Source organism: Syngnathus scovelli, chromosome 9 (assembly GCF_024217435.2).
Source record: "Syngnathus scovelli strain Florida chromosome 9, RoL_Ssco_1.2, whole genome shotgun sequence".
Lineage (NCBI taxonomy): Eukaryota > Metazoa > Chordata > Actinopteri > Syngnathiformes > Syngnathidae > Syngnathus > Syngnathus scovelli.
Window position 1 is genome coordinate 1616009 of NC_090855.1, and position 16157 is coordinate 1632165.

A 16157-nucleotide genomic window follows, 5' to 3' on the forward strand; every position below is an offset into this window, starting at 1 on the left:
CGTGTTTGTGTCTGTCTGCCTCGGCGACTCGCCCCAATCGGACCGTGTCGGTGAAGAACGTGTCCGTGAGAACAAGCATGGCAGTGAAGAAGAAAAAAAAATTGTGTGTTCAATTGGTAATTGTAAAGCTTGAGTCAATTGTACATTTTTTTATTAAGCACAAGCATAGCTGTTGTTTTTATTGTAAGGTCAATGTGGCCTGTTCTTTGAGCGACATCCTAAAACACAATCGCCCAACGTGGGGCTCGAACCCACGACCCTGAGATTAAGAGTCTCATGCTCTACCGACTGAGCTAGCCGGGCTTGTTGACCACCCGGCAACCTTTGGACAGTGAGACTGAATCGTGAGTAGGGCCGGCCGGTGTTTGATTCCACAAATTGTTTAAATACACACTCATGGCTTTGCCAGATAAACAGTGTCACAATTCTTTTGGACAACTTCCTGCGACTGTTTGCTCTCATTTATTTACATGCATACTTTGGTGTCATTTTGCAGGTGAATGCATGCTTGGATACGTGTGTGTGTGTGTGTGTGTGTGTGTGTGTGTGTGTGTGTGTGTGTGTGTGTGTGTGTGTGTGTACATATGCATTTGATTTATGGCCGAATCGCTGCCAGGCTTCGGGAGTGCTCAGATAAACGACTAAACTAACAATAGCGCTTGTTTTAAATGCTCGTGTGTCGCAGGAACAGTAACTCACAGGGAGTCACACAAGCCCGGCTAGCTCAGTCGGTAGAGCATGAGACTCTTAATCTCAGGGTCGTGGGTTCGAGCCCCACGTTGGGCGCTCCTCTTTTCTTAATGATTGATTGTTCGTGTCAAATCAGAACCTGCTTGCCGGATGTGGATGTTCTCCTCAAGCGGCGTCATTATCCCGTTTTTCCTTATTTCCAACAGCTTGATATATTTTGAGCTTTGTGTGTGTCTTCCCGGTGTCCATGGCAACAGTGACGTTGTTAAGTGGAGTCAAGAAACGCAGTGTGTGCAAAGAATCTTAATAGTTAAACAGTGGAGACTTTGTTTTGTGTTTACGCTTTGAATCAAGACGACAAGAGTATAAATGTCTGTCGCCATTCACTCTGATTTCGTACAAGCCCGGCTAGCTCAGTCGGTAGAGCATGAGACTCTTAATCTCAGGGTCGTGGGTTCGAGCCCCACGTTGGGCGCTTAGCTTTTGGCTGGACGTTAAGATATTAACCCGATATCCAAATATACTTACATAATCAGAAAGTTGATTATGTGTTATACTAGCAGACTTAGTCCAATTTCATAGTCACAAAAAAACTCATTTTGAGCAGACCACCATCTTCATGTTGGGGTGTTAGCAGGGCGTTTCTGTCCAGAGAAAAAATATCCCTCAAGACCGCGGGAATGAATTTGCCCACGAAACCACACCCAGCCGGCTCGCTGGCCAGCAAGCCTTGAAGCCGTGCTCTTCAGTTTCACTCACATCTTGTGATTTTTCCGTTCAAAACATATCTCGCCCAACGTGGGGCTCGAACCCACGACCCTGAGATTAAGAGTCTCATGCTCTACCGACTGAGCTAGCCGGGCTTGCTAACAGATGTGGATGTCCATCAAGTCCTTCTGCTTCATATGCTGTGATGGATTTTGAGTCCACAAGGTATAAATGTCACACTTGAGAAATCTGCTACAGAAAGAGTCCCGAAATAGATCTTGAGTGATTGTGAGACCGGCCATTTTGTAGCTTTCCCAACATTTAAACCTAAATGACCCACAAAGTCTTTTCATTTTGGCGGCGTCATGACATTGGCCAAGAATTCCATCTTTGAGCTCGTTTGCAGCGAAGGAGAGACGTGGAAATACCAGCTATGAAAACGTTGGGAGCACCTGCGCGGCCGTCCGTCAACTGCAAAGTTTTTCTCCGGGGGAGCGTCCACAAACATTGACGTTGTAAAACAAGATGGCAGCAAGCGACAAAGCGCACGTCTGTAGACTAAACACTTTTTTTCCTCTCCTTTGCGACACCGAGGCGCTGAGTCGGCGTCGGGAAACCCAGCCTAGCGTCGTTCCAGTCGCCGGGCGGCATCTCGGGAATACGGTTATTATAACGAGCGGCCGAGGTGTTTCATTTTCCCTAACACTGAGGTCTTCTTGTCCTCCATGTCAGCTGCTTATGATATCATAATTATATCTTCCGAATGTACGCGACATGACAGAATTTGTGTGCTAAGCTAAAACGCTCCGGCTTCATTGTCACCGCCATTATTTTTTGTTCCCGACAAAAAACAAAACACGGCAACAATAGTCGCGGTGCGTACGAGATGGGGGATCTGCGGATTATCTGTGGTGCGTTCAAGGCCCGCATGTTCCGCTCGCTCAGGCCTGTTAGCAGCGCCGCATTCAACTGCACGCAGCCGTCGTCAAAATACAGGCGGCTGCACACACCGCCCGCAGCGAGCATCCACGACATTGTCTGTAAAAAATCTGATGTTATTGTTATTTAGATAAAAAATGTTTTGCTTGTGTTTGCATAAAAATATGGAAAGAGAACATTGAAAAGAAATGATCGCACATTAAGTCGCAATATTAGGGAAAGAAAATCAAAATCATGCACACACCGTGAGGGAGACATCAGTCTGTGGTCTGTAAATGTTCTCATGGAGATAAGAAGAGCGTCTCATTGTAGGCAGACAACTATCCTCTTATCATCTCATCCCGCAGCCAATCCAAGCTGCCGCTAGTGTGTGTAGCGTATGTGTGTGTGTTAGTGAGTGAGTGTGTGAACATGTGTCTTGGACGGAGGGTGGAGAGCGGGCTGGCTGGGGTTCCTCCAGTTAAGTGGCGGTGCTTTGTAATGCAACAGGTGCTGTTGTCGCTCAATTTGTCCGCATGCTAAAGAGAGTGTGTGTGTGTGTGTGTGTGTGTGTGTGTGTGTGAGTGTGTGTGTGACAACAAAAGTCAGAGCTAATCCCATCTGAGAGGCACTGCGACGGCTCGTCTGAGGCGCGACAAAGGGCTCGTTAGCATTCCCAGCGCCCGTCTGAGGTCACATCATAAACGAGCTGGTGTGGCCACATAATGGATGCAAATAAAGTGTGCCGACATTTCTGGTAAAGCGTTAAACTGCTTTCGCTCCGACTGAAAAAAAATACAATAAAATGCCCATGTTAATCGTCTTTTCCAGTATGGAGTCCCTCAAGGTTCCATCTTTGACCCAGTTTAGTTTTCAATCTAAATGGGGACAAGTGTCCCCTCCTGATAATCTCCTCTTTTGTCATTCAGATAAAGACAAGAAAGTCTCCAGCGAGCCATCAGAGGGCGCCGTCAGAGAAGAGCCGGTGGCGGCGGACGAGGTGAAGAAGAAAGAGTCCTCCAAGGAGAAGAAGGAGAACAGGAAGGAGTCAAGCAAGGAGGTCAAGAAGGAGTCGTCTTCCAAGGAGAGGAAAGAGGCGGGCAAAGAGACAGGAGACAAAAAAGTATCCAAAAAGACATCTGCGAGCAAAGTCAAAGAGAAGAAAAAGGACCCTGAAGCTGGAGAGGCCTGAGGAGGAGGTTTGAACCCTGAACCTCTTTCCTAACCAGAATTGACGAAGGACTCACACCTGAGATAAACAATATCATCGTTAGCATTTGTATCTTAGATTTTATATCGACCAAAAAGTGTCGACCTTCCACCAGGAAACACTTGATTTGAATAATGTGAGCTCAGGGTAAAAACTGGTACCTATGGCAACATGGTCAGCTAGCATGTTAGCATTAATGTTGTTAGCGCCGACGCACAGGGGAGAAACAAGTCAATGAAAGCCAAAAATAAGAAGGCGTGGCAGGGCTCTGAAGCTCTTTGTAACATAGGCAATGTTTTTTTTTTACGTCCTTGTAGATAGAAAAGAAAATGTCATTAAATAGAAAACACAATAAAAGTCAATTGAGACACTTTTGAGTCTTCTTTTTTTTACTGCTCATTTTTTTTTGTTCTTTTATTGAATTCATCCTGCGCTAAATGTTATCTCCTTGTGTTGGAGATGCAAGTCTAAGTCCAGGCTCTTCGGGTGGTTGAGACAGCTGGACCCCCGCCCCCCCAACACACAGACACACACACAGGGTCTTTGAGGGCCAGACCTGTCGGCTGCAGGAGGCTTTAACCCCGGGGCCGGGGCGGGGGGCTCCGACCCGGCAGCCCTCCCGTCCGCCGGCAGGAAACGTCATGTCTGGTCACTTTCTCCTTCTTTTCCTTTCCTTCTGCTTGTGAGTGGCTTCATCTGCTAGCGGTTAGCTACGCTTTGTTTGCATTTAGCTCTTATCTAGCGCTTATCCGCTAACAGTGGCGGGACATTTGGAAGATGACTGTAAAGTTCCCCCAGCGCCGACATCAACACGACCAGGCTGTGTTATGCCTCGGTCTGTTTTGTACAGTTTGGCTCTTATATTTTGTATTTTTCTTTCTAGTGTGTTAAATATTTTTGATACTTTTGGTATAATATTGTGATTTAGTGAGACCCTCAGGAACAAACGTAGTATGATTTTAAATCAAATTCATAAGCCGGAACGGGTCGCACTGAACATTGTATATTGCAAATCCAGCCTGGCGGGAATTCACCAGAAAGTGCAGATTACCCAATCCAGGCATGACTGTTAAATTTAAGTTTATTAAATAACCTTGAAAACAAATAGAATATAATTGCTCGCTTGATTAATTTTAATTTTAAAAATTTTAATTTAATTTTAATTGATTTTTTTGTTTAATAAATTAGAAGCTGCCTTTGCATCCTTCGTTTTGTTGTTTCTAACCCTAAAACGAAAAATTCTCCATTCTCCTCTTGCACATGAAGGATGTGGAATAAATGCTCCGACGGCCTTCTACAGGTGCCGGCTGGACTTTGCTGCCTCTGCTGGGCTCCACACGGCAGCATGTAGTCGTCGAGGAAGAAGAGGAGGAGGAGGAGGAAGAAGAAGAGGAGGAGGAGGAAAGCGTGTGTACGAGCGAGCGAGAAGAGAGAGTGTGTGTGCAGTCCTCAGAAAGCGCACAGTCGGCAGCCAGCATCCATGAACGCAACACATTGATCTTTCCTCCTGGAACTTTCCTCGCTCAGGACGGATTCTACCAGGAAAGTCCACCATCTTCTGCTCACCTCCACCAGGCAGGCTTCCAAAAGCGCGTCATGCACCCCGGCTCCAAAGCTTCAGCACAAACTTCCCTGAGGACGACTTTTGTATTTTGGGGATTTAAAAAGCGCACACTCGGAGGTTCCGTCGGTTGTTGAGGATGACGTCCGGCCGCCGCTCCACCTGCAGACTCCTCGCCGGCTTGCCGCTACTGCTGCTGCTTCTGCTTGAGATGCCCACCGCCGCGCTCATCACAGGTGAGAGATTCCACATTTGCTCTTCGTGCGTAAAAGCGCACGTAGTTGCGCGCGGTGTTGGCGAGGTTTACACGGTCAGTTAGGTTTGGCAATGAGAAGATGAAGACGCTCGCCTCACGCTGGGGCTTGTAATTAAACTTCTGCTTTTAACTTGGATCTGCATGTGTGCGTTTTGCGCCTTCGTCTTCGTCGATCATATGTTTCCCCCGGAGCCACGACATCAATACGCGCAAAAAAAGGAGGCTCGAAATATGATTTTATTAGTATTATTATATACTTTTTATTTATCTTCGTCGTCACTTTATTACAGTGAAAGGCAGAGGTGGCAAAATAATGAATTCTCTGTTCTTGTGTATTTAAAGACTAAAAAAAATAAGTTGGGTGAACTCAAAATTTCAAGGCAGCAAACTCCCATAAAAGAAAAAGTTTCAAAATATTCCACATATTTCAATTTATAATTGAAAAGGTTAAAATACTGTTTAAAAATACAAGTTGTGTGTTTTAACACTGTCCTCATTTTGTTCAACCATCTTTATTTCCATCTTTTTGACATCATTTCATCATCTACCAAAGTTGGAAAAAGTAGCAAGACTATTTTGACTGGATAGTTGAAAGTACAGATGTCGGCTTTTACTTTCCGGACGTTGAAGTCAAAAGTGGTCAGAAAAATAAATACCGTGAAAATGTACTCAAGTACTGTCGCTAAGTATTTAGACTTGGTTACATTCCACCAGTGCAGGCAAGTAAAAAGCACAAGCGAGGAGTTTTTGTCTTTTTTTTCCCCTTTTTTTTTCTTCTCCAGTTGGCCTTCATCATCATCATCATGTGATTATAGCGAGAGGATGAAAGTGTTTGATGCAGAACATGTCCCGCGTCTTTTGGCTCAGCTGGAAACGTTAAATCAAACCTCCACAGGACAGGGAAAAAAAAAATGTTGTTTTTTTTCGGTTTGTTTTTTTAAATCCTAAACACGATGTCGCGGTTCCTGGCGGGTTCTCCTCGGAGCAAAGATGGAAATGAAGCCAAAGCGGCACCAGATGGGGGGCGGAGGGGAGAGATGGTCATCGGGGATCAAGGGGCCCTCTGTAGATTGATTTACTTGATTCAGTGGATATAAAAAGTCTACACACCCCTGTTCGAATACCTGTTTTTTGTGATATACAACAAATGAGAACAGGATCAATGTTTTAAAAAGGGCTAATTAAGCTGGCAGGTGCTTCTGCTAATGTCCGACTCTCTCATTGGTTTATTTGTGGCCTAAAAAATTATTTTGATCTTCACTGTGAAGGTTACGTTTGTCTCGATAACCACAACAAAGAGGGAAACGAGCAACGTAACACGTTAAATAAAAATTAAAGAATATGTAACATGAATTTTTTAAAGAGTACAACTTAAAAAAAAAACAAGTGAGCAATGATGAATAAGTGAGCAAATGTCGTGTTATTTTAATGACGAATCAAAACGGCTCCTTTTCCACGAGTGGATTGCATGAGTTGGTGTACCTAATGAAGTGTCCCGCAAGTGCGTACGATACGTAAACATGCTAGTAAAGCGTCTCCGCTGGAAGGTTTGCCCTTGTTACCTGAAACAAACACAAAACAATGACTGAGTTATTTGGTTAAAGCAGGGATGTGTCCCCAGAGACCCCCCCTCCATTGCCCCCCCTCCCTCAGTCATGCCAGTTTAATTAGGCTCGAAGGTCGTAAAGTTTAACAGCGGCGGCGGAGTCGGCGAGTTCGTCGTCTACCCCGAAACGCAGACGACACGGCACTGGGAAGCCTCCGTCGGATTCCCCCGCGCGCTTTCTCGTCTTTAACTAAACAAGTGTGATGTCATCCAACATGGCCGCCATAGTGGGACACAGGAAGCGGTTTTGCAGGTCGTGACCGCGGTCGGAAGCATCGAGGAGTTTTCCTCGCATGTGCCTCGCGTTGCCCGTAAAGCTTTGTGTTTCCTGCGTTCCTGTTTCAGGTTACGTTTGCCACCGCGTCTTTTAAGACCCTTAAGACCCTTTAAATGTCACCGCTTAGGATTTAGTGGAATGCACAAAATGACTCACGTACTGCGGAATTTGTCGTTTTGTATTGGAAAAATATATTTTTTAAGAAGTGTTAAATATTTTCTAGAGGGATTCTTGTGTCTTGACACCCTTAAGACGTCCTTATAAGCCTTTTAAATGTCTCGAAATGCCTTTAAATGTCATCGTAAAGCCGCCATTTTCTGTCTTCTGTGTTTTCCAGGCACGGAGGCTAGCTGTGAGAACGAAGGCGAGGTCCTGCACATCCCCAACATCACCGACAACCCGTGCATCACCTGTGTCTGCCTGGTAACACCCGCTTCCTCTTATTGATCGGCAAACTCGTCCCTTATCAGGTCTGGTGACGGGGCTTTGTCTCGTTGAGTGTTTGCGTTGCTTCCTTTCACAACTGAGCAAATGTGAGCTTTATCACAAGTCAATAGCGGGACGCTAATGTGTCAGGATGTGAACGTGTCAAGCTTTGAAGGTGACAGAAGCCGCTGTGTGTTTGGTACCTGGGCCTAAGTTAAGTTACAAGGACCTAAAGGCCATGGGCAGATTAGATTGGCATGGCAACACAGAGAGTGAAATATGATTGGACCAAAAAAAAAAAATCTATCATCTACTTTTGTACCAAAAGAGAAACAATATGAAATGAAGACACAAATAGGACTCTTGTCGTTGTTGCAGAACCACTGAAAACACAAGTTAAAGCGAAATGAACATTTCTGCCAACTTGGCGACTTTGTTGTCACGGTTACCACAGCATTCTCGCTCTTATCAGGTCGCCATCAGTTTAAAGCCCAGCTCAATGGATATCACTCGTCAGCAGCCAATCACTGACCTTTACTCCACAATTCACCCCCTCCCCAATTCCCGCTGCAACCCACAAATGGGCAAAAGTGTTGGGACACACGTCGATGGATCAATCGGAGATTGGACTTTACTTGCCGATGATCTAATCAAGACATGTTGACAATGACACGGCAACAAAAATCACAATATTTGGCTGCAATATTGAAAACCAAAAGGGACACCAAAAATGTATTTCTATACTTTCTTGTCTCGATACTTTTATCCACATGACTCACATTCTCATCAAAATCCACACACACTACACACTCAAAATTGCAACCTTTGCTCAAAAAGGGGGGGCGGGGTCTATGTTTCCTGAGTGTGTTCAAGTACTTCCACATCTGTCAGCCCCCTTGTGCCCCCTCCCTCCAAAGACATGCGGTGAGTCTCCTGTCGCCAGGCGGTCTGATATGTTGGGGCGGGGGGTGCAGTGTCACTCATATACTCATATAGTGTGTACGTGTGTGAGGGGGGGGGGGGGGGGGGGGGGGGGGGGGTCTAGACAGACCAGACTAAGGTCTGGGGGACACACACACACACACAGAGGAGCCATTGTAAAACTGACAGAGCGGTCGCCATGGCGATCCGTTATCTGCTGCCCCTCTTCATCGAGTCGTCTGTATGTCCGTCTCACTCTACATCTTGGTCACGGTCAAGTGCTTTTCCAAAGGGAGTTATGGGAATTATTTCGGGGGGTACACCGTTTGCTATTTTAAATTCCCCCCCCCCCAGTTGGAATTTAATTGCTTCATTTTCATCTCAGGGATTTTTACTGTATAGGCAAAAGTTTTTAACTGTCACACAGTTGTAAAAATATTTAATTCCCAATATTAAATTTACTTGCTTAAAAGTGAGGGGGGAAAATCTTCATGTTGGCAATTTTGAGAATTCTTCTTAAGTACTTTTAATGCATTTTTTTTTCTCAATAAGAAATCATTGAAATGGGTTCCAGCACTAAACGCCTAAACGATAGACGCCAGAGAGGCGCATATTTGTCCTATAAATTATGGTCAGTTAATGTTATTTCTATTTCACACACACATTTGGACAGGAAGGGGCGATTCGGCGGAAGTAAGTAAAAAATAAGTCTGTTTGGGGAATTCCTTTCCCTGAAGCTACTGTGGCTCTTTCACTGCTAAGGGGGGTCCCGACCTGTTTGTTTAGGAGGTGAAAGTTCACAGGCAGCAGTAGATTGGGAGATTGGAGGTGAAGGGGAGGGGGAGAAAGTGATGGAAAAGAGGGAAGAAGGGGATTTAAAAAAATAAATGATGGGGAGAAAATTTTGCCATTGTCTCCCCCTAGAGGTAGAAAAGCAAAACTAATCCATATGATTGACGTTAAGTTGGAAATGTCAAAAAGCTAAAATAAAAAAACTGTAGTTAACTTAATAATAATAATAATAATAATCTAATACTGTTAATAATAATATCAGTAATTTTTGTTTCGTTTTCGCTGATACTACCATTCCCAGCATGCATCGCGGCACCTGTTGGCGTATGACGTCACATAGCAAACAGTCCACCGCCCCTCCGCGGCAATAAAGTCGCTCATTATCGCTTACACAGCTCTTTTGGGTCAAGTTCAACAGGTAATTTTATGTCAAGTTAGTGGTGATGTATGGTGTGATTTAGACTTGTAAAAATGCACAACACTGTTATTTGTCATTCAATTTGTGCGCTTAGCAGGCTAGCTGGCTCGCTAGTTAATTTGCTAACCTCTTTGGTACCTTTGTATGGTGGCCTTTGAGGGACAAGAAACACACGGTGGCGCATAATTATATGCCTGCTAGTAACAGTCCAATGTTTGTATTTGTGGTAAATTTGAATTTTATTGCACTGAACCGTTATGAAAATGATTTTCATTTTTTTTATATGTGTCCTGAACGGGGTTTAATAAACAGCAATTTAGTCGTTTTCAGTCGAAATTTAGTTGTCGTATGGGAAAAACTTGGCTTTCTGACTGTCCCTTAAGGCAACACTTGACCTAAATACTGTATTTTATGCATCCCCAGGAGGAATTAAATTGTACCAACAACAAAGTCACGCTTTGACACTGATTAATGTCGTACAAGCAACATAGTACAAACAAAACCAAAGGAGGGATGAATAGAAGCGTAAATCTAATCTAACATCCTGCTGTTTGTCAATTGCAATTGTAAATGGCACCGCTTAACTATTGCCGCAGACGTCTAAGATTGAATATCCTGTAAAACAATTAACATTTACGCTTTGTGGGCTTCAAATAGAACAATGACATGTGACTTGTCTGTAATTTGATTGGTGGTTTGAGATGTAATCTTATTACATCTAACGTTGCTCGGTGACATTTACAGAGGCTTGACTTTTATGTCTTCCTGTTTGTAATTCAATGTAGTCCAAGTGTGTATGTATGTGGGGGTGGGTGGGTGGATGGGGCCTTGGGGGAGGTCGGCGGCAGACAGCCATCCAGGAGAGCAGCCTTGGTGCCGCGGTATGTCAAGTGTTTAGAAGGCGTTATGACCCGTCACCACCTTTGACCTGTAGACAAGGGACCCCATGGAGTGTTGACGGGGGTGGGGGGGGTTGAGGGGGTGCATGAGGTCATCTGGACTAATACCACTTTGTGCTAACAGAAGACGGGAGCGAGACAAGGACGTGACCTTGCTCAAGCTTGGACACATTTTTTTTCACATAGAAGTAGAGGAGCAATAATTAATTGATTTATTGACAACTAATCCATTATCAAATTATTTGACAACCATTTTGGAGATTGATTAATCATATTGAGAATTTGGATATTATGAATATTTGGAGATGGTGATTTGCAAATTATTTCCAAATAAAAGTCAATCAAAACAATACGTGGTTGTAAATTGAAATCCACCATCAGTCTCGGCCGCAGAGTTTGAACCGCGACGGGCGACCACAAAGTGAGCTCATGTGGCGTTTTGGGCCAAACGGAAAGAAGCTTCCTACTTGTTTGGCATTAGACCATCCATGAACATTGTTTACTACCAGGCTGCATTACAATTAAAGTTATTTGTAAATTTGTACGCTTGCTTGTACTGACCATCAGACGGGTTGAGTCGTGTTATTATTTTCCAAATTGTTTTCAAATGTGGTGCTCTTCCTTCCTCTGGGAATCACATAAATAATTCCGTCTAAGTTTTGGAAAATGATGTGAGTGCGGATGTTAATGATTCATTGTGATGACCTCACCACAACCAATAATAATAATGATAATAATAATAATAATCCTAATGTCGTCTGATGTGTCATCTCAGTTTAACCTTAAAATGATGTTTTGACCAAAGAACAAAACAGCAGACTGACCAATCTTTTCTTTTTTTTTTTCATCTGCGGTTGGCAGGAGGGCAAGGCCGACTGCAAGCAGGAGAAATGTCCGCCAGTGTCCGAAGATTGCGCCCTGGTGGTCAAACAAAGCGGCGCGTGCTGCGAGAGGTGTAAAGGTAAGAATTTTAAAAAGTTTTTTTTTTTTTTCATATTTGAAACAAAGTTATATATGCTCCATTTTTGTATTATTATCACTTGTGACAATTAAAACTAGGGCCCGATTGATCTGGATTTCTTTAGGCCAATGCAGGTTCCAATAAAATTCTGATAATCAATTAATCCACCGATTAAGAAAATAACTTTTTTGGTTGATTTACATGTCCTTTGGTATTTTTTTAACTTCACATCTTCAGCCAAAATTCATCTCATCTGTGCTGTGATTTCACTTGATTCGGAAATAATCCTCTGGAATTGTAAAAAAAAAAAAAAAAAATGGCTGCGGGCAGGAAGTGGTCACATGTCTGTCATATTAGCGAGTATTGAGTGTATGAAGCTGATTCGAGGCTCTCGGGGAGGCTCGGCTTTCAAACGGCACGCGATGATCCCCCTCGGCGCTGACTGGAGATCTTTTTTGTTTTTTTGGTATTTGGTTTGCTTTTCAGACCCAGGAAAGTAGATCAATTCTCGTGATCAGCTTTCATTGCAGACGCAGCATCGATTGCGGTCCATTTACTGTAAGCGGCGTGAAATGAATAGGCTGGGAATTTATTGCTGAGTGGACAAGCCAAGTTTATTACTCTTTGGAACCACCTAATCCTTCCATTTATACTTTTTTTGTGAGGATTTTTATTTTTAAATTTTAGGTTTAATTCCAGTGTGTTTACAATATACACAAATTTTAAATGTGATGGCTGCAAATGACATGAAAGCAGTATTTATTAAATTAAAAAAAAATGAAATGCGTCTGCAGCTTCCATATCCTCGACGTCAATTTTGTGCATCGTTCCTGACATCCTGTCATCGATATTTGAAATCTAAACACACGGTTGTCTTCTCAGGTTGCATGTTGGATGGACGATCTTACAACAGCTCAGTTTCCTGGACCAGCGGCGTCAAGCCCTGCGTGACTCGGCGCTGTCAGGTCTGGCAATAATATATATCAAATTCATATATAAAAGATATAAAATAATAAGAAATATTTTGACATCACATTTTTACATCCTGGTTGTGATAGGAGGGCGTCATCACGGAAGCCGAGGTGCGGTGTGTAGTCCACTGTAAGAATCCCAAGATCCATCCCAAAAAGTGCTGCCCCACCTGCCCCGGTGAGTTGAACTTCCAGTCGAGTCCAAGCCCGCCAACGAAAGGAAATGAACTTTCAACTTTTGTCAGGTTGCATCTTCGAGGGCCGTCTCTACAAAGAGAAGGAGGAGTTCAGTCCAGAAGGCAAACCTTGCATCAAGTGCACATGCACGGTGAGTATGCATCAGATGGCGCCAAAGCACTACTTATATTCAATTCTCAGTCTCGATCATGCGGTTTGATCGAACGTGTCGTAATTGCAGGGAGCGCGCACTCTCTGCGTGAAGGAGGCGTGTCCTGTGCTTTCTTGCCCCGCCCACCTCAGCCACACCCCTCCGGGCCAATGCTGTCCCAAATGTCTTGGTAAATAACAGACAAACATTCTTGGGGAGTGTGTGTGTGTGTGTGTGTCACCTTCTAACGATGGTGGTCTCGCTGCGGCAGGTCAGCGGAAGGTGTTTGATTTGTCTCAGGGGAGTTGTCTGTTCCACAGCGAGGTCTTTGAGAACGCCACGTCTTTTGCGCACGACAACTGCACCACGTGCACCTGCAAGGTGAAGTTCAAAGAGGCTGCCAATTTTGTTTTGAACCACGTCACCTGAACCTTCTGATCTTGTCGTCCGTTCAGGACTCCACCGTGGTGTGCCGGAGGCGTTGCTCGCGTCCGGGCAGTTGTCACGGCGACAGCTGCTGCGACAACTGCTTGTCTTACGTGAAGGTGGACGACGTCAAGTACTGCCGAGTACGCAACAAGATCTACAGGGTGAGATGATGAAATGGACGAATGGAGGGATGATGGATGGAGCTGATCTGTGTTGCGCTCGTCCATCCGCAGGAAGGAGACATGTGGTCGTCGGTGAACTGCACGCTGTGCGCCTGCGTGAAAGGCAGCGTGGAGTGCCGGCCCAAACAGTGCGTGCCAATCACCAGCTGCCCTTCGGTGAGTGACACGTCACCGCGGCCAATCGGCATCCAGCTCACCTGTTGGTTCTTTCATGCTATCCTCCATCCCATTCGTTCATCCGCTTTGCTAAATTTGTGTCACTCCGCCCTCCAGAACAAGATTCTGAACCGGACGGGCTGCTGTCCAGTCTGCACTGAAAGTGAGTAAGTTTACTTCCCCCGTTTCGTTTGCTCCTGCCGTGCGTCTCCTTCTTCTCAACGGCCTTTTGTGTGTGTCACGGCAGAGCCCGGCGTGTGCACCGTGTTTGGCGACCCGCACTACAACACCTTCGACGGGAGAACTTTTAACTTCCAGGGAACGTGTCAGTACGTCTTGACCAGGGACTGCGGCGGTGCTGCTGGCAGCAACGGCGGCGACTCCAGCTTTTTGGTACGACTTTGATCCTTGAGGTCAAGGTCAACAGGCACATTTATTTCAGTTGAATGTGAGAATGGCGACTCCAAGTGGACAAAAATAATATTGCGTTTACAATTTGTATGGGGATAAATTCAAAAGGCTCTGGCTCGTGTCCTCCTCGCAGGTGTTGGTGAAGAACGACGCTCGGCGCACCCGCTCCTTCTCCTGGACTCAGTCGGTGGAGGTGCGCCTGGGAGGCCTGGTGCTGGGCCTCCACCAGCACCTGACCGTGCGCAGGAACGGCACCCGTATCGCGCTGCCCTACCACGGGCCCGGCGTGCACATCGACCTGGACGGCTACCTCCTCAAGCTCACCACCATCGCAGGTCACTTGAAGGACCACGACTTTTCAATGTTTCTATCTCTTTGAAGCACATTAAAATATGAATGTTCTTCCTTGTCGGCAGGTCTGGAGATCACCTGGGACGGCGACAGCTTCGTGGAGGTGGTGGCCGCCCCCCACCTGCGGGGGCGCCTCTGCGGCCTGTGCGGCAACTACAACGGCCACAAACGCGACGACACCATGGGCGGCGACGGCCACTTTAAGTTCGACGTGGACGAGTTCGCCGAGTCGTGGCGCGCGCCGGACGGCAACGAGCTGTGTGCCCAGCCGACGCATCGTCGCCCCACCTCCTTCCTCTGTCCCGGCAGCGTCAAGGTCAAATTCCGCGCCCACCGCGAGTGCCAGAAGATCAAGTCGTGGGAGTTCCAGAAGTGTCACCGCGTGGTCGACTTTGCTGCCTTCTACAGGTGACGACGCAAATAAAATCGAAATTGTTTCCCACAGATTTTTGGGGGATGGATATAAACCGTCTTTTACCTTTGTAGGTCGTGTGTGACGGACATGTGCGAGTGTCCGATGCACAAGAACTGCTACTGCGAGTCGTTCATCGCCTACAGCCGAGCCTGCGAGCGAGAAGGCGTCCCCGTCCTCTGGAGGCCGGACGCCTCCTGCATGGGTGAGTCAACTGATGCCACGCCACGACACTTATTGTTTTTAACACAAGTTTTTTTTTTTGTGTCAGCCACGCAATGCAAGCACGGCGCCGTTTACGACACGTGCGGGCCGGGCTGCACCAAAACCTGCGACAACTGGAACGAGATCGGGCCGTGCCACAAGCCGTGCGTGGCTGGTTGCCACTGTCCTGCCAACTTGGTGCTTTTCCAGGGACGCTGCATCAGACCGCTCGCCTGCCCCGGACGGTGACCCCACGTCCCCCACAAAAAAAAAGCATCTCGGACTTGAGATGCGGCAAAGGTACTCAGGGTCCAAGGAATCCCTTTTGAACAAAACACTCAGGAGAGGAATTTTGCGGGAGGATGACCTCGTCTCGGAACCTCACGGAACTTTTGGACTCTCCGAGTCGTGCTGATAGTCTCCGAAGTGGACGAGGAGCTTTTGTACTGGAAGCGAAATAGATTTATTACAACCTTTTCTACAATTGTGTTGATACTGTTAATTTATATAGCAAAGGTGGTAGCACAAGCTAGGAGGGTGCAGCTAAGAAATGGTTTACAGTGAACCCCCAGTTGATTGCAAGGGATACGTTCCACATCCACAAAAAATGAATCATGAAAATTAAGTGTAGTAAAATCGTGCAAGGCCTGATGTCATGGTAATTATTTTTTGTACTGTATGTTTTACCAAAAAGGAAACTGTGTAGGTGTGTGCATTCGGGGTTCGCTGTAAAGGGACAAAACAAAGAAAAAGCTATTTATGTTTATGTGGTGTGTGTACTTTTGTGTGCCCAAATGTGACTTGTGTGGTGTTGTTGAAAAGTACTGTAGCGTCTTTGTGGAAAATGTTCATGAAAAAAAAACACCTTTTCCTCATTATTTAAGAGCCACAATATAATCTTTTATCCAATTTCACGCTGGCCCACTGTCTTTCCTCCATCATTCAAATCACGAACAGGAAGTCGAATAAATGCTCATTAATAGCCACAAGATGTCGCTACAGAGCTACCAAAGATAACCAGTTTAGGCTTGTGACTATAACGATTGTATTTGTATAAATAAATGGATACA

The 16157-nt window shown here is 45.5% G+C and overlaps 2 protein-coding genes and 4 non-coding genes across 11 annotated transcripts in view; 4 read left to right on the forward strand and 2 right to left on the reverse strand.

Moving 5' to 3' along the window:
- The window catches only part of bbs9 (Bardet-Biedl syndrome 9), a 44146-nt gene extending 40249 nt beyond the window's left edge, over positions 1-3897 (forward strand). For all 5 annotated transcript variants that reach the window (XM_049729955.2, XM_049729956.2, XM_068651890.1 and 2 more), the window contains one exon: positions 3246-3897. In XM_049729955.2, the coding sequence (XP_049585912.1) occupies positions 3246-3508 (263 nt within the window). In that variant the 3' untranslated portion in view covers positions 3509-3897. The remainder of the gene's footprint in view (positions 1-3245) is intronic.
- Positions 231-303, reverse strand: trnak-cuu (transfer RNA lysine (anticodon CUU)). Its single transcript has one exon. It is a non-coding gene; the product is annotated as a tRNA-Lys (tRNA).
- Positions 714-786, forward strand: trnak-cuu (transfer RNA lysine (anticodon CUU)). The gene has a single exon. It is a non-coding gene; the product is annotated as a tRNA-Lys (tRNA).
- trnak-cuu (transfer RNA lysine (anticodon CUU)) lies at positions 1093-1165 on the forward strand. The gene has a single exon. It is a non-coding gene; the product is annotated as a tRNA-Lys (tRNA).
- On the reverse strand, positions 1481-1553 carry trnak-cuu (transfer RNA lysine (anticodon CUU)). The gene has a single exon. It is a non-coding gene; the product is annotated as a tRNA-Lys (tRNA).
- Positions 3898-4888: 991 nt separating the features above from the next.
- bmper (BMP binding endothelial regulator) lies at positions 4889-16001 on the forward strand. 2 transcript variants are annotated; one of them, XM_049729891.2, is made up of 16 exons: positions 4889-5323; positions 7564-7649; positions 11544-11643; positions 12526-12608; positions 12702-12792; positions 12860-12942; positions 13033-13132; positions 13214-13323; positions 13398-13532; positions 13605-13709; positions 13827-13872; positions 13957-14102; positions 14254-14455; positions 14537-14879; positions 14958-15088; positions 15155-16001. In XM_049729891.2, the coding sequence occupies exons 1-16, from the start codon at positions 5227-5229 to the stop codon at positions 15334-15336; spliced, it is 2040 nt and encodes a 679-aa protein (XP_049585848.1). In that variant the 5' UTR covers positions 4889-5226; the 3' UTR covers positions 15337-16001. The 2 variants fall into 2 exon arrangements, with proteins under 2 accessions (XP_049585848.1, XP_068507936.1); XM_068651835.1 differs by lacking the exons at positions 4889-5323; positions 7564-7649 and adding an exon at positions 8726-9783.
- Positions 16002-16157: the final 156 nt, after the last annotated feature.